At 37.9% G+C, this 26,660-nt stretch overlaps 1 protein-coding gene across 5 annotated transcripts in view; it reads left to right on the top strand.

Annotated features, from left to right (window-relative positions):
* Positions 1-26,660, top strand: part of GSK3B (glycogen synthase kinase 3 beta) — a 220,797-nt gene that overhangs the window by 56,110 nt on the left and 138,027 nt on the right. For all 5 annotated transcript variants that reach the window (XM_061399627.1, XM_061399550.1, XM_061399795.1 and 2 more), the window contains exon 2: positions 17,408-17,601. In XM_061399627.1, the coding sequence (XP_061255611.1) occupies positions 17,408-17,601 (194 nt within the window). The remainder of the gene's footprint in view (positions 1-17,407; positions 17,602-26,660) is intronic.

Below are 26,660 nucleotides of genomic sequence, written 5' to 3'. Positions count from 1 at the left end.
GTCCGACTCTGGGCAACCCCATAGACGGCAGGCCACCAGGCTCCTCCGTCCCTGGGATTCATAACTGAGATCAAAAGCTAGTGGAGGTGATGAAATTCTAGGTGAGCTATTTCAGATCTTAAAAGATGATGCTCTTAAGAGTGCTGCACTCAATTTGCCAGCAAATTTGGAAAACACAACAGTGGCCACAGGACTGGAAAAGATCAGTTTTCATTCTAATCCCAAAGAAGGGCAATGCCAAAGAATGTTCTAACTACTATACAATTGTACTCATTTCACATGCTAGCAAAGTAACACTCAAAATCCTTCAGTCTAGACTTTAGCAGTATGTGAACCAAAAAATTCCAGATGTATAAGCTAGATTTAGAAAAGACAGAGTAACCAGAGATCAAATTGTCAATGTTTAGTGGGTCATGGAGAAAGCAAGGGAATTCCAGGGAAACATCTACTTCTGCCTCATTGACTATGCTAAAAGCTTTGGCTGTGTATATCACAACAAAGTGCCAGACTCCCTTACCTGTCTCCTGAGAAACTTGTATGCGGATCAAGAAGCAGCAGTTAGAACCAGACATGAAACAACGGACTGGCTTACAATTGGGAAAGGTGTTGTCACCCTGCTTATTTAACTTATATGCAGAGTACTTCATGCGAAATGCTGGACTGGACAAGCTAGAATCAAGATTTCCAGGTGAAATATCAACAACCTCAGATACACAGATGATACCACTCTAGTGGCAGAAAGTGAAGAGGAACTGAAGAGCCTCTTGATGAGGGTGAAATAAGAGTGAAAAAGCTGTCTTAAAACTCAGCATTGAAAAAAATTAATATCATGGCATCTGGTCCCATCACTTCATGGCAAATAGAAGGGGAAAAAGTGGAAGCAGTGATAGACTTTATTTGCTTGGGCTCCAACATCACCACTCCAACATGGTGACTGCAGCCATGAAATTAAAAGATGCTTGCTCCTTGGAAGAAAAGCTATGACCAACCTAGACAGCATATTAAAAAGCAGAGACATTACTTAGCCAGCAAACGTCCTTATAGTGAAACCATGTTTTTTCCAGTAATCGTGTACGGATGTGAGAATTGGACCATAAAGAAGACTGAGTGCCAAATAATTGATGCTTTCAAATTGGAGTGCTGGAGAAGACTCTTGAGAATCCCCTGGACTTCAAGGAGATCAAACCAGTTAGTCCTAAAGGAAATCAACCTGAATATTCACTGAAAAAACTGATGCTGAAGCTGAAGTTCCGATACTTTGGCCACATGATGTGAAGAGTCAACTCATGAGAAAAGACCCTGATTCTGGGAAAGATTGAAGGCAAAAGGAAAAGGAAGATGGCAGAGGAAAAGAAGGTTAGATAGCATCACTGACTCATTGGATATGTCACTGACTCATTGGATATGAATCTGAGCAAACTCCAGAAAATAGTGAATGACAGGGAAACATGGTCTTCTGTAGTCCATGGGGTCATAAAGGGTCACGATTTAGCGACTGTACAACAGCAGAACACCTCTTACGTTATAAGTTATCAGCTAACAGTATGAGAATTACTTTCCCCTGGAATGGGGGTGTCCTAGCATGCTCTTCATGACACGCTAGAAGAGGATCAGCCCTACTTCTTGGGCAGTAGCAATTGGAGCCAAGTCTTACTGTAGCCCCACTGTGAGTATTGGACTGTTTCATTCCAGGGCTCTCTATTTAACAGGGTCCAGTTAGCTTCCCTTGTAGCTCAGTTTTGTCAGAAGAAAGGAAAAGCAGACTCTCTGAGTTGACCCAGTTGATCTGTCAGTGCTCTGCTCCATGGAGAGGTGGGTCTGGGCCTGTCCTATCTGAATGGCATCGCTCAATTCTGTGAAGTTTATTTTTGTGGGGAGAGTTTTGGGGGATGTTGTCAGCTTTTAGAGAAAGGAAGAAAGGGGCAAATGTAAAAACCAATATGGATTTAATTTCAAGTAACTGAAATTGGTACAATACTGTTTAATATATTTTTCTCTTAGGCAGGACAAAGTGAAAGTGAAATTGCTCAGTCGTGTCCAGTTTCCACCCCATGGACTGTAGCCTGTCAGGCTTCTCTATCTGTGGAATTCTCTAGGCAAGAATACTGAAGTGGATTGCCGTTCCCTTCTCCAGGGAGATCTTCCCAACCTAGGATTCGAACCTGGGTCTCCAGCATTGCAGGCAGATTCTTTACTGTCTGAGCTAAATATAGTGTCATTTCTCATGTAGTTATAAATGTAAAGTAAAAATCACTAGTTGAAAGTGTGTGGTGTTCCTTATAGTAATGGAGTTGACAGAACTCTTATTACCTGATTATTAAAGGTCTTAGGAGGTACCCTATCATTTCCACCTTAACAGTGTAAGAAGTTAAAAAATGGTAATATTTTATGTTTCTTTTCCTTCCAGGTTATACAGAATAGTCTTATCCCATAAAAACAGATTGTGTTCTTAAATTTTGTTAGTAGTTTTAGAACTGAGAACATGATTTTCCATTGAAAATTTTGCAAATATGTAATATAATAATTAGATTCCTGGGCTTTCCTACGGAATCCATAATTAGCTCAAATATCTGCATACTACAGTGAAAAATAATAGAGAATAATAATATTTTCTACGTATCACTTTTTATTACTACTAAGAGTAAGTAAAACGTAAACCCCCTCTAAAAATTAGTGTCAAAAAATTCTTCCGAATTCTGGTATTATTAGATTGATGAAGGGATTTAATCTGAGGAAGATACGGAGTAAATAGAGACTATAGGAGGCTGGCAAATCTTTCTGGGTAGTTTCAGGAGTTTAATAGGTTGATAGAATTGGCTTTTTAGCTCATGGCTTTATTTTCTGTTGACACTGGTGTAAGCGCAAAAGTGCTGTCCTTTTGCTTACCAGCTGTGGTTAAGGTTGCTTCTTTTAGTTTTTGAATGGAATGAAGTGATAGGGAAAAGAAAAGGAAAGTTTCTTCTGTTAACTACAATTTAAAAAAAAGAAAAAGGCAAAGTAACTTAGAATGTCTGTCGTCTGAGGTGGATTTAATTGTCCAAAGGATAATCCAGGTTTAACAGAGTGGGGGAGAGCATAACAATGTGAATGATTCCTTTTCCATCAGAGAAGGTGGTGATAAAATAGTGTGTTAAGTTAGACATCCCTATGTTGATTCGTGGCTGGTACTGAATATCTTCAGAAGCTGTTTAGAACTGGGAATGAGAAACAGTGGCTAATTTACTATTTATATATGTACATATTTCAGCTTCTACCAACCAAATATTATACACATTTGGGGTATTTTTTAAAATAAACTTAGTTCAGTTCAGTCGCTCAGTTGTGTCTGATTGTGACCACATGGACTGCAGCATGCCAGGCTTCCCTGTCCATGACCAACTCCCAGAGCTTACTCACACTCATGTCCATAGAGTCGGTGATGCCATCCAACCATATCTCATCCTCTGTTGTCCCCTTCTCCTCCTGCCTTAAATCTTTCCCAGCATCAGGGTCTTTTCAAAGACCCTTTGCATGAGGTGGCCAAAGTATCGGAGTATCAGCTTCAGCATCAGTCCTTCCAATAAATATTCAGGACTGATTTCCTTTATGATTGACTGGTTTGATCTCCTTGCTGTCCAAGGGACTCTCAAGAGTCTTCTCCAATACCACAGTTCAAAAGCATCAATTCTTTGGCACTCAGCCTTCTTTATAGTCCAACTCTCACATCCATACATACTACTGGAAAAATCATAGCTTTGACTACACGGACCTTTATTGGCAAAGTAATGTCTCTGCTTTTTAATATGCTCTCTAGGTTGGTCATAGCTTTTCTTCCGAGGAGCAAGTGTCTTTTAATTTCGTGGCTGCAGTCACCATCTGCAGTGATTTTGGAACCCCCCAAAATAAAATCTCTCACTGTTTCCACTGTTTCCCCATCTATTTGCCATGATGTGATGGGACCAGATGCCATGATCTCAGTTTTTTGAATGTTGAGTTTTAAGCCAACTTTTTCACTCTCCTCTTTCACCTTCATCAAGAGGCTCTTTAGTAAGTCTTCTTCGATTTCTGCCTTAAGGCTGGTGTCATCTGCATATCTGAGGTTACTGATATTTCTCCCAGCAATTTTGATTCTAGCTTGTGCTTCATCCATCCTGGCATTTCGCATGATGTGCTCTGCATATAAGTTAAATAAGCAGGGTAACAATATACAGCCTTGATGTACTCCTTTCCTGATTTGGAACCAGTCTGTTGTTCCATGTTCGGTTCTAACTTGCTTACTGACCTGCATACAGATTTCTCAGGAGGCAGGTAAGGTGGTCTGGTATTCCCATTTCTTTAAGAATTTTCCGCAGTTTGTTGTGATCCACACAGTCAAAGGCTTTGGCATAGTGGATAAAGCAGAAATAGATGTTTTTCTGGAACTATCTTGCTTTTTCAATGATCCAGCGAATGTTGGCACTTTAAGCATTACTTTGTTAGCGTGTGAGATGAGTGCAATTGTGCGGTAATTGAACATTCTTTGGCACTGCTTTTCTTTGGGATTGGAGTGAAAACTGACCTTTTGCAGTCCTGTGACCATTGCCGAGTTTTCCAGATTTGATGGCATTTTGAATACAGCACTTTAGCAGCAGCATCTTTTAGGATTTGAAATAGCTCAACTGGAATTCATCATTTCCACTAGCTTTGTTCGTAGTGATGCTTCCTAAGGCCCACTTGACTTCACGGAATGTGAAGTCTGGCTCTAGGTGAGTGATCATACCATAGTGGTTATCTGGGTCATGAAAATAAATCTTCTTTGTATAGTTCTGTGTATTCTTGCCACCTCCTCTTAGTATTTTCTGCTTCTGTTAGGTCCATACCATTTCTGTCCTTTATGGTGCCCATCTTTGCATGAAATGTTCCCTTGGTATCTCTAATTTTCTTGAAGAGATCTGTAGTCTTTCCCGTTCTGTTGTTTTCCTTTATTTCTTTCCATTGATCACTGAGGAAGGCTTTGTTATCTCTCCTTGCTGTTCTTTGGAATTCTGCATTCAAATGGGTGTATCTTTCCATAGATTAAATTATTATCAAGCAAATATGTTATCTTTATATTTATGAAAACTAAAATATTGGGGACTTCCCTGGTGGTCCAGTGGCTAAGATTCTGTGCCTCCAGTGCAAGGGGCTCAGGTTTAATCACTGGTTGGGTCTTCTCATGTAGCTCAGTCAGTAAAGCTGGGTTCAGTTCCTGGGTTGGGAAGTTTCCCTGGAGAAGGAAATGGCAACCCACTCCAGTATTCTTGCCTGGAGAATCCTATGGATAGAGGCGCCTGGCACACTACAGTTCATGGGATTGCAAGAGTCGGACACAACTTAGTGCTTTCTTTCTTTCTTTTGGGAACTAGATCCCATCTGTGTGTGTTTAGTTGCTCAGTCATGTCCGACTCTTAGTGACCCAATCAACTGTAGCCTACCAGATTCCTTCTCTCCATGGAATTTTCCAGGCAAGAGTACTGGAGTGGTTTGCCATTTCTTACTCCAGGGGATCTTCCCAACCCAGGGATGGAGCCTGTTTGTCTTGTGTCTCCTGCAGTGGCAGGTGGATTTTTTACCACTCCACCACCTGGAAATCTGCCCCTAGATCCCATATGCTGCAACTGAAGAACCCAAGTGCCACAGCTATGACCTGGCACATAAAAAAGCATATAAAAGCAACATAGTATAGTTCAGCCAGGTCAGTAGGAGATTCCTAAAGCTGTGTATGTAGAGAGCTGTATTCTTTGTAATTCTTTTTTGTTTCTTGATTAGAAAACTCATGCTTCCCTGCTTTTTCTGTCCCCAATAGGTTTCTTATTTAGAATTAACCAGTCCCTTTGTCCCTGTACACACGCCCCGCAAAAGAAAAACAAAAAGGGCAGGAAATGTGTTCCTGCTAAAGTAGCAGCTGTTGCTAATCACTGGATGATTATTTTGTGATAAATCTGTTCAAATACATAAATGTTTGCTGTCAGGTCACTGATTTGATTTTCCTCAGGGGAATTCTGACTCATTTTACTCATTTTAGATGACTCGTCTCTCAGGTAGGCTTATAGCTCAGGCAAAATGAAGCAATTTTTTTATTAAAAGTATTTTTGCAGTTTATATTTAAATGTCTGTTTCTCTTGGCAGAATTATTTTTATGGATTTATTTTGGAATAGAAAGAAATGGCTTGGTTAACTTTCTTTTTTTTTTTTTTTTAGGCATCAGAAAGTATACTGAACTTGGATATTGGATGACCCTGGGTTGTAGTTTTCAATATTACTGTTATCTTGAGCAGTTTTGCTTACCTTTGAGCTTCAGTTCTACAGTTCATTATTGGTTCTACCTCCCTTGTAGGACTATTGCCTAGATAAAGTGAGGTTATGGTTCTAAACATGTTTGTAAACTACACAGTGCTCCACAAATATGTTATTGTTGATAATGTTGTGTGGTTATCAAGGCTGGTCTTGGGGAAGACTGTCAAATCACTGAGTTTTGTCTTTGCATTTTCTTTTCAGTCTGTTGAGTGATTCAACTCTTTTGAGATTACAGGGTCTTGTATCATGTTAGAGGTACTTGTTTTAGTGACCTTAAGACTTACCAGTCTTCAGTGTTTAGTGGAATCCTATAGGAAGTTGTTCACTTACAAGAGCAGATGTTTTACAGCCTGCTATGTGCATAGGCATAAAATGAGCTACGGCAATAAATGTGTGATAAACATCATGGTTGCCCTCATAGATTGGATATTAGTTGTTAAATTGTAATTAATAAAGCATATGGGGTTAACCTAGAGTAAGCAGGTCTAATGGGATAAAACAGATCCCATCCTTCCCCTTCTCTCCTTTACTACTGTTTGAAATATAACAAAATTATAGGTTAAGAACCTTCACTTTGAAATGCATGTAAAATGTATGTCAATTGTATGCTGTGCTATTGGAAAAGCAGGTTGGATTTAGGAGTGGAGATAACTTTGGTGGGTAATTCAGGGGAAAGCAAGACTGATGAGTCAGCTGTCCCACTGCATGGATTTGGGTTGTCAGAAGGTAATATTGAGAGGATTGAGGGGGATGTATGTCCGGCCAGGAACAGATGAAATCCATTAAAAAAAAATTGTAGAGTCCTGATTTTAACATTACACTCACTAAAAGCTAGAGTAATATATATCAGCTTTGTGAGAGCTATTTTTTGAGGATTCACAATGGCTCAAGATTGAAGTTGCCAGAAGTATGAGCCCTGATCAGTGAGTCATTGTGTTTTTAAAGTAACTATTTGTTTCTTTGGGGTTGGCTCGGATGGTAAAGAATCTGCATGCGATGCAGGAGACCTGGGTTCGATCCCTGGGTCGGGATGATCCCCTGGAGAAGGGCTTAACAGCCCACTCCAGTGTTCTTGCCTGGAGAATCCCATGGACAGAGGAGCCTGGTGGGCTGCAGTTCACGGGGTTGCAAACAGCTGGATGTGACTGAGGGACGGAGAACACACTCACATCTGTTTCTTCAGTCTGTCCAGCATTTATTCTTTACGTGTGTGTGGCATACTCTTTTCTTTGGTAATATGGTAAACTTCCTCATTCAGAAAAATTTAGTGTATTTGTCTACTTTCTCCCTGCCCATGTCAAGTAGTTTTGGTAAATCAAACAGATAAGCATGTTTAAGACTTACATTCTGATGTTAATTCCTAAAAGCCAAAGCTCTTTACACACATGCTGCAAGCCTTTTACTTTTATGGGAGATAAACCTGTTTCTAAAATACATCTTGATAGTGTTTCAAGTGAGGGCTTAAGACCAAGTAAAATATTTATTCATTTTGGTTTTGGTTTGATTTTATTCCAGTTCACTCAAGTTAGAAGAAAGGACCACGAGTAAAATAATATTTAGGTTCAGACATTTGAAAGTTAGCATGGTTTATTCTAGTTTTTGGCTTAAAGTAAAATTTGGGTTTTAAGAGAAGATTTTAAAATAGAGTCAATTCAAATTAGTTCAAAAGGAGAATAGATATTTTAAAGTAAGAATTTTGCATCAGAACCTTCTGTAAGGTTCTGACCACTTCATGGTCAAGTGAGGGGCTTGGACTCTTAATAATTATCAATACTGTAAAGTATTTAAAATTTTTTATTTTGCTGAAAATACAAGGTTGATTTTAGGACCTTGACCCACTATGTGTTATTTTCAAGGCATAGTCTTAAGCAATGTAGTGTAGTAGGGTATAGGTTTTAGAGTAAATGGACAGATCTGAATCCCATGGGTACTCTTTATTGAAGAGGTTACTTTGGGCATATTGCCAGTAAACCTTTCAAACACCTTAGTTTCACTCATTTGTTAAGTGATTATTATGAGTATATCACAGAATTGTTGTATGAATTAAGTGGTATTATGCAGGTCAGGAACCAACAGTTAGAACTGAACATGGAACAACAGACTGGTTCCAAATAGGAAAAGGAGTACATCAAGGCTGTGTATTGTCACCCTGCTTATTTAACTTATATGCAGAGTACATCACGAGAAACGCTGGGCTGAAGAAGCACAAGCTGGAATCAAGATTGCCGGGAGAAATATCAATAACCTCAGATATGCAGATGACACCACCCTTATGGCAGAAAGTGAAGAGGAACTCAAAAGCCTCTTGATGAAAGTGAAAGAGGAGAGTGAAAAAGTTGGCTTAAAGCTCAGCATTCAGAAAACTAAGATCATGGCATTTGGTCCCATCACTTCATGGGAAATAGATGGGGAAACAGTGGAAACAGTGTCAGACTTTATTTTTGGGGGCTCAAAAAAATCACTGCAGATGGTGATTGCAGCCATGAAATTAAAAGACGCTTACTCCTTGGAAGGAAAGTTATGACCAACCTAGATAGCATATTCAAAAGCAGAGACATTACTTTGCCAACAAAGGTCTGTCTAGTCAAGGCTATGGTTTTTCCAGTGGTCATGTATGGATGTGAGAGTTGGACTGTGAAGAAGGCTGAGCACTGAAGAATTGATGCTTTTGAACTGTGGTGTTGGAGAAGACTCTTGAGAGTCCCTTGGACTGCAAGGAGATCTAACCAGTCCATCCTAAAGGAGATCAGTCCTGGGTATTCATTGGAAGGACTGATGCTGAAGCTGAAACTCCAATACTTCGGCCACCTCATGCAAAGAGTTGACTCATTGGAAAAGACCCTGATGCTGGGAGGGATTGGGGGCAGGAGGAGAAGGGGATGACAGAGGATGAGATGGCTGGATGGCATCACCGACTTGATGGACATGAGTTTGGTTAAACTCCGGGAGTTGGTGATGGACAGGGAGGCCTGGCGTGCTGCAATTCATGGGGTTGCAAGAGTCGGACACGACTGAATGACTGAACTGAACTGATGATTCTCAAAGTATGGATGTTGAAACTGCATCAAGAAGCACGTGGGTGGTTTATTAAGCATCCTGGGCTTCACTGCAGATCTACTGAGTGTTTCTGTGGTGAGATTCTAGAATCTTCATTTTTAGTAAACTCTCCTAGATATAACTAAGTCCACCGTTTGAGTGGTGCTTGCATAAAATAGTAGGCTAGAAATACACTTAAATATATATTGATATAAATTAAACTTAAGACCTCAGCGATGTCCCTGCCAATTTCTTATCCATTGCTGCATATTGATGCCCCGAAGAAACCAGAATCATTTGTAAAAGGGTTATGAAGTAGAGTAATTCTACCTGTAAATAGATTCACATGTGACAAATTGTGTTTTTTTGTTTTGACTTCTTGTTGTTGCCTTGTTTTCAGTAAACCCACCAGTCTGCTTTGCTATTTGTAAGGCTTCTGCCTACCTTAGGGCTTTGTATCTGATCAGTGGCAAGCATAAGAAGTAAAAACACTGCTGAATGTTTGTTTAGCAGGAAGTAGTCAGTTCCCAAATCCTAGTAATTCTGCTTGAGCAATTTTTATATAAATTCAAGAGCAGACGTTTGCTGAGCACCTGCGTTATGCTGAACCCTCTGCTAATAAGCATTAGGGAAATGAATTTAATAGTTTAATAATGTCTGGCTTTCCTGAGAGCTCATGGTCAAGTAAGGGGCTTGGACTCTTAATAAGTATCAAGCATTGTGATAGGCACTGTAGTAGGGTATGTTCCTGGTGGTGAAAGAGCATAGCAGAACAGAAGAATTGTTATTGTTGTTTTTTGTAAACTGTTGCCACTGCCAATAATCCAAGTTCAGAGAATCTAATTTGTTGAGCACTCACTGTGTGGCATGTACTTAAATATTAACACCATTATGTATCTAAGGACAAGCCCTTGACTGGTTTCTTCTTTTCTTAAGGTTATTTTATGGTTCTTCAGAATCAACGCTTGTGAACACTGGGATGGTATCTGCCTGTGATTTAAAGTGTGGTATTATTGTGCTGTCAAGGACTCTAGAATCTTTCCTGTCTCATTGTTATCGTCTATCACCCTGTGTTTTCCTTTCACTTCTATAAGTGAAATACAGGAAAACATCTCCCCCAGCCAGCTTGTGTATGACATCTGTCCATTTTGTTTTCCCTGCTTCTCCTTGTGTTTACTCTTCCTGTCCCCAAAGGAAATTCAGTAATTTTTTGTTTTGTGTTTCCAGTCTTTTAGATAGAATCATGTGGAGATGAATTGTGTCTATCTAAGGGAAAAGACTTTGCTAGAAATATTTTTACCACAATTTTACATAGAAATCGCCCTAAAAATTTTAACGAGGCTATTGACCATTGGCTTGAGGTGACTGATTCAGATGCTTAGTTGGCATTCCTTTGCTTTGTTAATAGTTTTGCTTCAAGGTATGAGAGCAGTTGTACTCTTGATAGAGCTTCCACATTATTGAGTAAAGCCCCTGTTTCATGACAGCAATATGTTTATTTTAGAGTTTGTCTCTGATTTTCTGTGGACCTCAGGTCATTGCTCTTTTTTCCCTTTTACTTATTTTTATGTTGTTTTCATGTATCTAAGTTGTGTTTATCTTGGAGAGTATGTATTGCTTTAATAGAAGTTTCTTAGCCATTTACTTTGGATAAAGAGTTGTTTGAACTTTAATTTAAAAACCTGAAAATTTGACAGTGTCAATGTTTCCCTTTCAGACTATCTTACATGCTTGATAAGGTGATTTTTTTGTTATTGTTCTTTAAAAAATTTATGTAGTGTTTTTCAACAGAGTGTTATATTGCTATTGCTAAGTCACTTCAGTCATGTCCGACTCTGTGCGACCCCTGAGACGGCAGCCCACCAGGCTCCCCCGTCCCTGGGATTCTGCAGGCAAGAGTACTGGAGTGGGTTGCCATTTCCTTATCCAATGCATGAAAGTGAAAAGTGAAAGTGAAGTCGCTCAGTCGTATCCGACTCTGAGTGACCCCATGGACTGCAGCTACCAGGCTCTTCCGTCCATGAGATTTTCCAGGCAAGAGTACTGGAGTGGGGTGCCATTGCCTTCTCCTATATTTGGGCATCCATAAAAAATATATGTTGTTTCTCTTCATGAGAAGCAAGAGTCAGAGCTAGTTTCCCTACAAATCCTTATTGTTAGGTTAAAAAGCTTCATAAAAATACCTTGTATCTTCTTGTATCGTACCTGGTGTGCCGGTTTCTCTGGAATTTATAGACTTGGTTTTTCTACATGGAGATGTTACTTTTGATATTTCTACATGGAGATGTTATTTTTGAGGTAAAGGAAGATTTTATAGAGTTAGTCATTGCTAACTTTGCTCAGTTTATGTTAGTATGACTTACTAACATCTCTAAAAGCCTCCCAGTTAAGCAGTATCACAGTTGTTGCTTTTTCTGAGCTCTGAATCTTAAGAAACTTTAAAATTAGAATATCAGTGTCAGATACCTCCGACATCTTCATGGATGCCTGAAGTGGCCTCTTGGGTCAGGATGCTGAGTCCACACTTTTAATATGGATTGTGTTACCTTGTAACATTTGTTCATCTCAGGGTCCATTGTTCTGAGGATTGATTTCAGAAGATGAAAAAAATGTAACCACAAGATACAGTTTACAGGTACAAACTTTGTTTGAGAGATTGAGAACTAGGCTGCACATATTATGGGATACATCTAAGGCTTTTGTAAAATTGTATTCTATATTTAACAGCCTTCAATGGAACGTGGTTGTTCTGTTGCATACCACTTTTGCATTGCTTCAGGAGGACTGTTTTATGGTTTATATTTTTAAGATTTAACCATTGTGTTAAAGAGTAGGGATTTTAATTCTATGTTCTAATTAGAATGGGACATTCATACTACTTGAGTGAATTTTGATTGCAATAGAGGATCCTAAGAATTCTCTGGCCAGAAGAGAGGCCTGAAACTGAGCTACTCCCACTGCTTTGCTGTTGTTGCTGCTGAGATAAAGTGGCATTTTTTGGAGACCAATTTTATTGTAGTTGATGTGAGACTTACGATACCCTGGATTCTGGGAAATTTAATATTAGGCAAAATGGTGTTTGTTTGGTTTTTTTTTAAAGAGGCCTGTTTGTTATGAATTCTAGCTTTTCATGAGGATTTTTGGTTTGTTGGTAGTAGTGTTTAAAATGATGCTCTATTGTTAAGATTCAAAGTTATCCAATTTCTAAATTGAACATCACAGAATCCGTTGTTTTACATTTTTGTTCTCCATATTTTGGTTTCCAATTAGGATAAATTTCAAACTTAATGTTGCCAAAACATCTTTGGAAATAGCTCTTCAGCTATTAATAAATGAGTAATTGAGGCCTGAACTACAAAAGATTACTTATTTATTCTTTTGTTAATCTGGAGCTGACCTTTTTACATTATATTTTCAGAAGCATCTCCTTCTTTGGTAGGGATGGTATATGAAGTTGGTCTTTCAGTAGTAGTGGGAAGGTTGTAAACATGGCAGAGACAGCCTGAGGCGAGTGAAGAGTTCTGTCACCTAAAGCTCTGTTATATTGGACAAGTTTGTTTCTCTTATTTTTCTTATTTGCATTTGAAGCATAATAAATAAGTTCCCTCCATTTATCGTAAGGATTAGAGTAGATGAAACAATGAATCGAAAAGTTCTTTTTTTACAGTGAAATTTTATACAGCTGTTACCTTATTGCCGAGTCAGCAAATTGCAGTGCCAAATGGTGACATGCTTTTCCCTGGCACACTAGCTGCCGACTGTCCCATGCACTACTGATGCTCATACGAAGTCACCGCCAGTGTTACCTTGCCGTTCTCTACAGCTCTGCTATTTCAGGTATCTGATGGAGCAGTCTTGAAGAGCTTGAATGATTTCTGAATAAAAATTCCAGGATGCTTGGGCACAAGGTCTTAGAGCCATTGTTCCTTGTATACGCAGGATTTCCTGCTAGTGGAGGAAGAGTTCCTGCTAGCCTGTAAGAGTTCTCAGCAGTTTCTCTCACTGCTCAAAAGAGAATAGAGTAAACCTTTTCATTTTTGCTAAGATAGTAAGCAGGGTTATTTTTTTGTTGTTTTTACTAGATGTGTAAGAGGGTAAAAGGATTGGTCTCTGTTCACATCCAATCAGTTTAAAATTGAGGCCTCAAGACTCTCTCTCAGCTATAGCCTCTGTGGCACCCATTTATCTTTCAACTCTGCTTTTAATATTTTTGCAGAATTACCTTATTTGTGCCTCTTCCTATAGGCAAATCATAATGTTGGGATAAACATTTACGAGTTTAACAGTAGTAGATAGTGCTCAGTCCCTCAGTCGTGTCCAACTCTCTGTGGCCCCATGGACTATAGCCTGCCATGCTCCTCTGTCCATGGAATTTTCCAGGCAAGAATCCTGAAGTGTGTTGCCATTTCCTTCTCCAGGGGAGTCTTCCCAACTCAGGATCAAACCTGCATCTCTTATGTCTCTTGTATTGGCAGGTGGATTCTTTACAACTGGGCCACTTGGGCAGCTTAAAATATGATTATAGAGTGGGAAATCGTAATTTTTGGTTATACCCAGACGGTTTTTGTTTTCAGCTAAAATTGTGGAGTAGAGTACCCATTGTTAATATCTATATCAATTAAAAAATGATGATGCTTTGTTTTGTGAATTAGACCTGTGAGATCTCACAAGAAACTTGTTCAGTGGAATTGGAGTTATTAATTCATTGTTCTTTTAATATGTATATATGTGTGTGTGTGAAAGTTGCTCAGTCGTGTCCGACTCTTTGCGGTCCCATGAACCGTACAGTCCATGGTGTGCGTGTGTGTGTGTGTATTATATATATGTATATGTGTGTGTATATATATTATATATATGTATACATGTATACATATATTTGGTGATATGGTTTTTGACTTGAATGATCTAGAGAAAAGTCAAACTGTTTGAAATCACTTTTTATTTTCTTTGGAACAATAGGATTACAAGAAAATGTATTCAACACTTTGGATTTTAAGTACAAGTACAATAATACAAGTAAGGATAGGTTTATTTTATAAATGGAGGAGAAACTTATAGTAAGGTTTGTACTTAGAAGTGGTGGTTAAGATTTGTTGTTGCTCAGTCACTAAGCTATATCTGACTCTTTGTAACCCCGTGGACTGCAGCACACCAGACTTCCCTGTCCTACACTGCCTCCCGGAGTTTGCTCAAATTCATCTCCATTGAATCAGTGATGCTGTCTAACCGTCTCATCCTCTGCCACCTTCTCCTTTTGCCTTCCAACTTTTCCATCATCAGGGTCTTTTCCAGTGAGTTGGCTCTTATATCAGGTGGCCAAAATGTTGGAGTTTCAGCTTCAGCATCAGTCCTTCAGTGAATATTCAGGACTGATTTCCTTTATGATTGACTGGTTTGATCTTGCTGTCCAGGGGACTCTCAAGAGTCTTTTCTAGCACTCCCAATTCAAAAGCATCAATTCTTTGGCACTCAGCCTTCTTTATGGTCCAACTTTCACATCCATACATGACTGGAAAAACGATAGCTTTGACTAGACGGACCTTTGTCAGCAAAGTGATAATATCTTTGCCTTTTAAAACCTGTCTAGGTTTATCATAGCTTTTCTTCCAAAAAGAAGAATAGCTTTTCTTCCAAGGAGCAAGCGTCTTTTAATTTCATGGCTGCAGTCACCATCCTCATTGATGTTAGAGCCTAAGAAAATAAAGTCTGTCACTGTTTCCATTTTTTCCCGGTCTATTTGCCATGAAGTGATGGGACCAGATGCCATGATCTTAGTTTTTTTGAATATTGAGTTTTAAGCCAGCTTTCTCATTTTCATCTTTCACCTCATCAATAGGCTCTTCAGTTCCTCTTCACTTTCTGCCATTAGAGTGGTATCATTTTCATATCTGAGATTATTGATATTTCTCCTGGCAATCTCGATTACAGCTTGTGATTCATCCAGCCCAGGAATTTGCATGACGTTCTCTGTATATAAGTTAAATAAGCAGGGTGACAATATATAGCCTTGTTGTACTCCTTTCCCAATTTTCGACTAGTCCCTTGTTCCATGTCTGATTCTAATTGTTGTTTCTTGATCTGCATACAAGTTGATTAACGTGATCAAAAATGAGTTCTATGGAATATTTTGGGGGAGTGAGGCATGATCATTTAGAACTCAGATTAGATTTAATTAAGTTTTTAGCATATATGTCTAAGATCTATTTTACTAGATAACTAGAGGTGAGAGGAAACTTATGTATGTTGTTTTGTGCTGAAGTTTATGTACATTTAAAGCATATGTAAAACTGTTGGAAATAAAATGATGGTATTGACAATATTTGATTTATTCTTTCTACAAGTCATATTGGATTTGTGCTAACTAAATCATATCTGTTCAGGTGTTTCACCTTAAAACTAAAGACATATGTGTTTCAGATAGCTGGCTGTGATACAGTATAGACTGCCTATAAACCACCTAGCTGTTGTATGTAGGAATCATTCATTGTTTTTGTATCTGTCATGAAGGCTGCCTTACACACAAGAGAGTTAATCAGTTGCAGATACTGCTTTTTGGCTTTTGTATATATTAACTCTGTGAGCTTAAATGGCTGTAAATATTGTTTACAATATGCCACTAACATTTGGATATTCATTTTTCTGGCAGTCTTAAATTGAGTAGGGGAAAGACTCAAACCATTGGAAAATCAGATTATTATATATTTTTTTTTTTTTAATGTGCGAGACAAATGAATACATATTTCATCATCTTGGTTTGGTATTTGGATTTAACTATTGCATCATTTTTCTTTTATGAGGTTACTATGAATTCAACTAACATCTTAAAATTGGTACAATGGAAGAGTAGGAGAGAGAAAAAGCAATGTGCAGTTTTGTCAGTGAGAACTGGTTTTAGAAATGTCAGCAAAGAGAGAAGAAGCACAAGTCATAATTGCTGCTTTGCAAAGATTGTAGTCCCTAGAATCTGGGTGTATTCTGAAATCACTAAAGGAACAATTTAAAGCTTTTTAAAATCAAGTGCTCAGTGGTATAGAATGGTTTGAAATAGTTTAAGAATTCAGAGAGTAAGGTGATTGTTTAGTCAAGAAAGGAGGTGGCTCTTGAACTTGGAAATAATCTTTGGATTGTTACTGGCGGGAAATGAAGGCAGAAGAGATGAGGAGATGGCCATGAGTGGGCAGAGACCCCAGTGCTGGTGAGATAGTTATGAATGAGGCTCAGTTCAGAATGGGTTTGATTTTTCTTACAAGGTTTGCGTCTCTTACCCCCAAATTAACATTCCCCTGTTTCTTTTCCCCATCTGACTTTTCTTGGAAATGTATCACTATTTTCTTAAGAAGAAATAAGACGCGGAGAAGCAAAAACTTAAAGCTTTACCTTCCTAAAGGGAGAGTGGTCTGAATAGAAACAGAATTAGATGTTTTCAGTTGCACGTATCTTTTTTTCAAGTACAAGAAGAAAGCCTGGGGAAAAAATTAGGGCTTTTAGAGTTGGACAGATAAGGATTCTTTGGTGAGTCCATCATTTGCCTTTTGACTGGACAAATTTAGCATTTTTCTTATTATGTTTTTATAGGAACAGTGCTATCTACTTCATGGGATTGTTTTCATTAAATGAATTCATGTGTATAAACTAAGCATGGTGCCTGCTCTATAGAGTGACTGAATAAATGATGGTTAAAATAATTACTTATAATTGAAACAAATAGTTGAAATAATTCTGTGATGATAGATATGATAAATGAACATGAGCATTTAAAAATAATTATAGAATATTTGGGCTTCCCAGGTGGCGCTAGTGGTAAAGAACCCGCCTGCCAATGCAGGAGACATGAGATGCAGGTTCGATCCCTGGGTTGGGAAGATCCCCTGGAGGACAGCATGGCAGCCCACTCCATTATTCTTGCCTGGAGAATCCCATGGGCAGAGGAGCCTGGTGGGCTACAGTCCATAGGGTCACAAAGAATCGGGCATGACTGAAGGAACTTAAAACGCACATAGTTTACTCGGTATACTGTGGCAATTTTCTCGGTTGAAGTCTTTGCAGTTCTCATTTTTCTATCCCTTTTTTCTTTTAGGAGACAAAGATGGCAGCAAGGTGACCACAGTGGTGGCAACTCCTGGGCAGGGTCCAGACAGGCCACAAGAAGTCAGCTATACAGACACTAAAGTGATTGGAAATGGGTCATTTGGTGTCGTGTATCAAGCCAAACTTTGTGATTCAGGAGAACTGGTTGCCATCAAGAAAGTATTGCAAGACAAGAGATTTAAGGTAAGACCTTCAGTAGTTCATGTGTTTTTTGTTGCTGTCAGTACATGTAAATAATTACTTTTTAAAGTGTTTCCTTTTGCTTCAGGTTTCATTTATTGCACAAGTGTTTGTTCAGCTTAACTACTGTAGTGACTTTTCCATTGTATATTATGTTGAGATAAAATTTACTGAAGATTGCAGTATTTTTTTTTAACTGTAGCTATGAGTGATATATGTATTTAAAATGTTGTGAAAGATAGATTAAAATTTCTTAATTCTTTATTTTAAAATGTGACCTCTGTCTGCCTTGGGTCTCATTGATGTAGGAGACCAGAGAAACATTGCCTGTAGCATATGTTCATTTGATACAGCTGACTGTGCTTCCTTTCTTGAAAAATTTCCTTCGAGTCTATGATACAACACTGTCATTTTTCCCCCTATAACTGACATTTCTTTCCTGCTATATTCTTATATCTCCCTTACATCTGCCCCTAGATACTTCCCACAGTTCATTTTTTTTTCTTACAAGATCCCCTTAGAGTGTCCTGTGTATGGATGATCAGAGGTCATCTCTTCATTATGATACAGTGGAGAGTCAGGAGACCTGGGCTCTCATCGAGCCTCTGCCATTAACAAGCCATGCAGCTCTGTTCCCTTCCCTACTCTGCCCACCTCTGCAGCATTTTACTGAGAGTCTCCTGTGTTCTGGGAACTGTGCTTAACATTAAGGGATAAAAAATTAAGAGGTTATCACTGCTCTGAAATAGCACACATTCTGGTGTCTGTACGCTACAGAATGTTTTGAGCATTCTGCTGCTACTGCTGCTAAGTTGCTTCAGCTGTGTCCGACTCTGTGTGACCCCATAGATAGAAGCCCACAAGGCTCCCCTGTCCCTGGGATTCTCCAGGCAAGAACACTGGAGTGGGTTGCCATTTCCTTCTCCAACATTGAACATTCTAAAGAGGTTTAAAAAAAAACTCTCAAGTTTTTTTCTTCAGTTTATTCTCTTCTGAGCACTAGTCCTATGTTGCCAAATGCCCACTCAGTCTTGATATTTGAAGGTACCGTTATTTTCAAATTGACAAGTCTTCTTATGTAACTCTAACTTAACTGTCAGTCTTAAAGGAAATTCTTTCTATTGGTTCCCATTCCTTCTTATTCTTTCCTTCTAACGGTTTTCTCATTCACTGTCATCCGTATTCGTCCATTCTCTCATACCTCATATCCAATCATTACCCAACTTGGTTAATTTTGTGCTGCCTGCGGCGCCCCCCGCCATTTCCTTTTCTCATCACTGTTCTAGCCAGACCTTTGTCATTATTTGGCTTTATCACTAGTAGCTCTACATCTGATCTTCTTAAAAATCTTGCATTCCAACTTTAGAATAATCCCACAGCTCATTTTGGTCATATTGTTTCTACTACACACACATCTTCTGTGGTCCCTCATAGTCTAGAAAATAAAGCTTGCACAGTTTTAATTGTGCATTCAAGAGCTTCCATAGTCTTGCCTTCTTTCCAAATACTTAATTTTTTTTTTAAATTTTATTTTATTTTTAAACTTTACAATATTGTATTAGTTTTGCCCAACATTGAAATGAATCCGCCACAGGTATACCTGTGCTCCCCATCCTGAACCCTCCTCCCTCCTCCCTCCCCATACCCTCCCTCTGGGCCGTCCCAGTGCACCAGCCCCAAGCATCCAGCATCGTGCATCGAACCTGGACTGGCAACTTGTCTCATACATGATATTACACATGACACATGTTTCAATGCCATTCTCCCAAATCTCCCCACCCTCTCCCTCTCCCACAGAGTCCACAAGACTGATCTATACATCAGTGTCTCTTTTGCTGTCTCATACACAGGGTTATTGTTACCATCTTTCTAAATTCCATATATATGCGTTAGTATACTGTATTGGTGTTTTTCTTTCTGGCTTACTTCACTCTGTATAATAGGCTCCAGTTTCATCCACCTCATTAGAACTGATTCAAATGTATTCTTTTTAATGGCTGAGTAATACTCCATTGTGTATATGTACCACAGCTTTCTTATCCATTCATCTGCTGATGGACATCTAGGTTGCTTCCATGTCCTGGCTATTATAAACAGTGCTGCGATGAACATTGGGGTACACGTGTCTCTTTCCCTTCTGGTTTCCTCAGTGTGTATGCCCAGCAGTGGGATTGCTGGATCATAAGGCAGTTCTATTTCCAGTTTTTTAAGGAATCTCCACACTGTTCTCCATAGTGGCTGTACTAGTTTGCATTCCCACCAACAGTGTAAGAGGGTTCCCTTTTCTCCACACCCTCTCCAGCATTTATTGCTTGTACTTTTGGATCGCAGCCATTCTGACTGGTGTGAAATGGTACCTCATAGTGGTTTTGATTTGCATTTCTCTGATAATGAGTGATGTTGAGCATCTTTTCATGTGTTTGTTAGCCATCTGTATGTCTTCTTTGGAGAAATGTCTATTTAGTTCTTTGGCCCATTTTTTGATTGGGTCATTTATTTTTCTGGAGTTGAGCTGTAGGAGTTGCTTGTATATTTTTGAGATTAGTTGTTTGTCAGTTGCTTCATTTGCTATTATTTTCTCCCATTCTGAAGGCTGTCTTTTCACCTTGCTAATAGTTTCCTTTGTTGTGTAGAAGCAAATACTTAATTTTTACAGTACTTTTGTTTCACTATATTTGAGACATAATGGTTTTTATGGTCTCTCTGATTTTACTTCTTAAGAACTGGATTTTTATTATGTGTGTCTCCTGATATCCACACACTTAATGTGTTTTCAAATTAATATCCTTCCCAGGTGGTGCTAGTGGTAAAGACCCCGCCTGCCAATGCAGGAGACGTAAGAGATGAGGGTTTGATCTCTGGGTTGGGAAGATCCTCTGAAGAAGGGCATCGCAATCCACTCCAGTATTCTTGCCTAGAGAATCCCATGGACAGAGGAGCCTGACAGGCTACAGTCCACAGGGTTGCAAAGAGTTGATGACTGAAGCGAATTAGCATGTATGCATGATAGCAAATACTTATCAAATCCTTAAAATATTATCAGTAAACTAAAGTTTTTACGTGAGCAGTTTTATAGCAGTTTTCCTGTTAGTACTGCGATATTGATACTGTTATTATTTAGATAAGGAAACCTACACAACAAAGAGATTATAAATTAACTTGTCCAAAGTCATACCGTTAGCAAGTGGTTAGATGGGCAGGTATTTGAATTCGAGCAGTCTGACTTCAGAATGCTTTATTACAGTCTGTCATTGCTGTATCGAAACAGTACATTCTGTTCAGTAGGTACTTGGATGAGTTCTTTTTCTTGCTTTTTAAAAAAGTTTTAATCTTTTCCTTTATCATAGTTAAGTTATTCATCTGAAATACAGTTTGGTTCATCTGTTTTTGCTTATATCCCTTCGTAGAGCTGTATCTCCATTCTTTTTGACTTTTTGAAAAAGTCTGTGTATTTTCAGTCTGTGTAAAGTGGTTCTAAAAGTCAGATACAACAGATGTTATTCCCTCAGTCTTGTTCTCTCTCACTCCCTCTGGATAGCCAATCTCTTTATGTTGTCATTTACTTTTTCTGGGTTTCTTTGGCTCAAATGAACAGTCAGTGTGTAATCATCCCTTGTTATTCACAGGGAACTGGTTCCAGGACCCATAGTGGATACCAAAGTTTGTAGGTGCTCAAGTCCCATGTATAAAATGGCATGGTATTTCCATATAACTAAGTCTCCCATATACTTTAAACCATTTCTAGATAGCTTATAATATCTAATACAGTGTTGATGCTATGTGAATAGTTGCAAATACAATTTAAATGCTATGTAAATAGTTGCTGATGTGGCAATTTGAGGTTTTGATGTTTGAAACTTTCTGGAGCTTTTCTCCCCTGAGTATTTTTGATTCCAGCTTGGTTGAATCCCTGGCTCTGGAACCCAGGAACATAGAGGGTAACTGTAATTTTCTTGATTTCTTTCTTACACATAATATAATAGAGAGAGGTACTCTTTATACTTTGCTTTTCCTGTTAACTATAGTTCCTGAAAGTCACTGCATATCAGTTCAGAGATTTTTCTCATCTTTTTTAGAATTTTATAGTATTTCAGTGTTGATTCCAACCACTCTTCTATATATGAATATGGAATTACTTTTCAATATATAGTAATCTCCCAGGGGGCTGGTATGGAAAGCTTTGTGCATAAGTATTTTTTGTTAGATGTGTATATTCATAGTAAACTAAGAGAACTAGATAGGACTGCTGAATCAGAACAGAAACACATGAAGTTTGGTATGATATTGCTAAATTCCTCTGCACAAGAGCTTGTATAGATTTATATTCTCTCCAGTAATATGTGAATGCCTATTTATTCACATTGATAACATGAATTGGTTTACTTTTTCAATTTTTGTCAATCTGATAGGTGAGAAATGGTATCTCATTATAGTTTTAATTGATAATATATGTTTTCATGTGTTCATTTTCCACTTTTTATCCTATCTAGATTTTAGTTGTGATTAGAAAGTCTTTTCCTTATAAAGTCTTATAGAGAAAGCCTTTTCCTCAATTTAAAGAGAAATTCATCCATATTTTCTTGCAGTTGTAAAATTTCCCTTTTCACATTTAGACCCCTGATCCATTTGAAGTTTATTCCTGTGTGTGGAGTTTATTTATAACCATGTATAGTATGAGTTATTGATCTAATTTTATCTGTTCTAAAGTATTTATCATTTGTCTTAATACAGTTTTTTAAACAGTCTATGTTCCAATGATTTGAGATGCTATTGTTATTATATGCTAAATTTCCACCTGGAATTTGGTCTATTTCTGGACTTTCTGTTCTGTTCTGCGGGGTCATTTGTGTATTCCTAAGTCAGTAACCACATTGTTCTAATTTCATTTTGTAATATGTTTCAGTGTCTGGTAGGGCTAGTCTGCCCTTGTAGCTTTTCCTTTTCATGTTACTCTAGCTATGTTTGGATGTATATTTTTCACTATGAATTTTGGTATCATTTTGACTAACTCCTTGAGAAAGCTTGTTTATTTTTAATTGGAATTTCATCAGCTTTATAAGTTAAGGAGTTAATTGCCTCTCCATAATGTTGAGTTACCTTATCCAGAAATAGGAGATAGCTTTCATTTGTTCAAGTTTACTTTGTAAACTTTCAGGAGTTTTACTTATATAGGTTTTGACATTTCTTGTTAAGCTTATTCCTAAATATTTTAATTGTTTTTGTAGCTATTATATAATTTTGTTTTTATTTTTATTTTTTTCCTAAAAGTGCTGAAAAGTGGCAGGCTGTCTTACACGAAGTTCAGTTCTTTCCATTGTATCACCTTTTCTTTGTGAAACTTCAGTATTCTTTGTTCTCCTTGCTAAATGTTAGCTATTAAAAAAAATTGATGTATTGACCAATTCATTTCCTTTGATTGTGATATAACAGGCATTTTTCTGACAACTTAAAATTCTATTCACATTTGTAATTTTTATATCACTGCTACCGAGAATTAAATAATCATGTATTTTGCATTAAATGATGATATATTTTTAGGAGAAGTTAGAATAGGGTCTTCTCCTTGCACTGTTTCGTAAACCAACATACTGAACCTGCTGGTGTCAGTGAGAGGCATTTTGTTTTGGTGAAAAAACAAGAAGAGAAAGAATGGTCAGAGTTAGGAAGAATACCAAGAGTAACTAATTACCCCTGCTCAGTAGTCTTAAAAACTATATATATATTTTCAAGTTGTTTCCGGTACAACAAGTTTCAGTGGTGTTTTACCTACAATTTGAATGCCTTTTTCCCTCTGTACCCATCATACTAAAATTAAATTAACCTCAACTGGCCAGTTTGGAAGTGCTGGTGATAGAAAATGCTGTTGTGGTGCTAACAGTAGAGTTCAGCTAGGTACCTTATGTAGGATACCTTTGATATTAGAGCAGGAAGAAGATTAATCAATCCCAATACTGATCGTTGTTGAGACTGGCTTTTCCAAGTTGAAAATCAGTAAGCTACATTTTAAATTACTTAGTGATCTTAGCTTCATTAACTATTAATTTCAATTCTCTTTTGAACTGAGTCATAGGTTTCAGGTGTCCTGCTTGGTTTCACTTGTTCTGTCGCTAGGATGTTAGAGAAGAAGTGAAGTGTCACTCCTGTTCTGTTGTGAATGGAGAGTGATTTGAGCCCTGCTTTTAATATATTCTGTTTTGGAGAGTGAAGAGAGATAAATGTATGGGCTCAATCCTTAGGGATATGAGTATTCTCTGTATGATATTTTGGAGACAGCATAGGGGAAATAAGACCTTGGTCCACTATTAATAGTTTTGTGAGCTTAAGTATATCCATTAACTTTATGAGCTTCAATTTCATCATGTGTAAAATGGAAATGCTATTATTACAGTGGTACCCCAGTCCAGCGTTTGGTGCGTAAAGGAACTCAGTAAGTATTGTGCTTTCTTTTTACTCCAATGTTGTGTGAATCAAATTAAACAATATATTATGAGAACATCCAGTAGATTTTAAAACTCCTTATAATTAAGTTCTATTGGTTTTAATTTTAGATCTGAATTACTACAAACTGCTGTTTACTTTGGATTTCTTCCTCTTTGTTTTGCTTCCTCTTTTATTTGATAGTCTTAGTCTGAGACACCTAATTATTTGTACTTATATAGCTGTTTTAAGTCATTGTGGAAAATCTATTCTTGATAAAATTTATAGACAGCTTAAAGAAATATTAATCTTTAGTTATGTCATATGGAACTCTATTCTTTGAGTCATGAAAACTTGTAATTATCAAGTGGAAGGTAAAAACCAAGACTTAACCTCTGTGGAGGAGGAAGGTTAGGACAATGGCATGCTGAGTAGGAAAAACCTTATACTTCAGTGTAGCTCTAAGAAAGTTACAGAAAAACCAACAGAGAATCATCAGTCCAAGGTTGAACCGTCAGAAGACTCCAGTGTCTCTTGGGAAAAGGGCTTCATTAAATACGTCTGCCATGCTGTGCTGAGTCATTGGCAGGGAACAGTTCATGGGGAACTTGGCTTATCACCAAAGAAGAAAATGGTTTTGAGAGCTCAGCAACTAGAACCACTGGTCAATAATGTTTCCTGCAGTGGGTCATCTGAGAGGAACATTTTCATAGTTAACATGCCAAACTTCCTAAGGATGCAGACTGTTTTATGCTACCTTCCCAAGTCGTGTAGAATGACTGGTAAAATGTTACTTTTAACTGGATTAAAATTTCAAAGACTGTACAGAGGTTAATGAGTAAGGATTCTATTTGATTTTGCTTTTACAATTATATATAGTTTTATTACCTCGTTATTCCAGAAAGAAGAAATATGGTGGCATGATATTTGTGGTCCTGAATGCCTCCTTTCTGCTTCTCAGTGACTTGAATGGCTGAGAGAAAGAGAAATAAAACTTAATAGAAGGTAGCAAGAGCAATTAGGCAAGAAAAAGAAATAAAAAGTCATCGAAATTGGAAAGGAAGAAATAAAACTGTCCCTGTTTTATATGTCATCTGTTGGCAGATGACATGATATGTATAGAAAATCGTAAGACTCCATTTTAAAAAAATGTTAGAAAAACCAATTCAGCAAAGTTGCAAGATACATATCAGTGCACACAAATCTCTTGCATTTCTATACACTTAAAGTACAGAAAGAGAAAGCAAACAATCGCATTAATGTTACACTGAAAAGAATTAACTGTCTAGGAATGCATTTGACCAAGGAGATGAAAGACCTATATATTGAAAACTGTTAAGCCATTAATGAAAGAAATTGATGAAGACAAATAGATGAAAAGATACTATTGGATGAATCATGATTGAATCATTATTATTAAAATGTCCATACCACCCAAAACAATCTGCAGATTCACTGCAATTCCTATCAAAATTCCAATAATTCAAAGAAATTTTTCAAAGAAATAGAACAAATAGCACTAAAACTTGTATGGAATGACAAAAAATCTCAAATAGTCAGAACAAAAGAACAAAGCCAGAGACATAATGCGTGATGATTTCAAACTATATTAGAGAGCTACAGTAATTAAAGCAGGATGGTACTGACATAAAAGCAGACACGTAGATCAGTGAGACAGAGTAGACAGCCCAGAGATAAACTTATGCATTTATGGTCAGTTAGTTTACAACAAAGGAGACAAGAATATACAGGGGGAGAAGGACAGCCTTTTCAATGATTGGTGTTGGGGAAACTAGATAGCACATGCAAAAAAATAAAACTCAACAACTGTCTTAAACTGTACACAGAAATTAACTCTAGATGGATTAAAGATCTGAATGTAAGACCTGAAAGCATAAAAGTCCTAGAAGAAAATGTAAATGGTAAATGCTTTGACATAGGTCTTGGCAATGATTTTTTAAATCTGAAACCAGATTTTAAAAAGCACCAGAAGCAAAAATAAACAAGTGGGACTACATCAAATTAAAAAGCTTCTGCACAGCAAAGAAAACCATCTACAAAATGAAAAGGCAACACATTGAATGGGATAAAATATTTGCAAATCACATATCTGGTAAGGGGCTAGTATCAAAAACCCCAACAATGTAGTTTAAAAATGGGCATAGGACCTGAACATTTTTCTGAGGAAGATGCAGATGGCCAACAAGTCCTTGAAACGATGCTCAACATCACAAATTATCAGGGAATGCAAATCAAAACCACCACAAGGGATTTCCTTGATGGTCCAGTGGTTAAGAATATTCCTGCAGTACAAGGGATGTGGGTTCAATCCCTGGTGACCTGCATTGCAAGATCCCACATGCCATGAGCAACTAGGCCTACGTGCTGCAACTACTGAGCTCATGTGCCGTAACTAGGGCATCCGGGTGCTACAGTGAAAGATCGTGCGTGACACAACAAAGATCCCGTGTGCCACATCTAAGACCTGATACAGCCAAAAAAAAAACCAGAATGAGGTATCGCCTCATACCTGTTAGATGGCTATTTTTCATAACGCAAAAAGTCACAAGTGTTGGCAAGGATGTGGAGAAAGAGAATCTGTGTGTGCTGTTTGTGGGAATGTAGATTGGTGCAGGCATTGTGGA

This window comes from Bos javanicus, chromosome 1 (assembly GCF_032452875.1).
Source record: "Bos javanicus breed banteng chromosome 1, ARS-OSU_banteng_1.0, whole genome shotgun sequence".
NCBI lineage: Eukaryota > Metazoa > Chordata > Mammalia > Artiodactyla > Bovidae > Bos > Bos javanicus.
The sequence above is the reverse complement of the archived record's forward strand: the minus strand, read 5'-3'. Positions and strand labels throughout refer to the sequence as shown.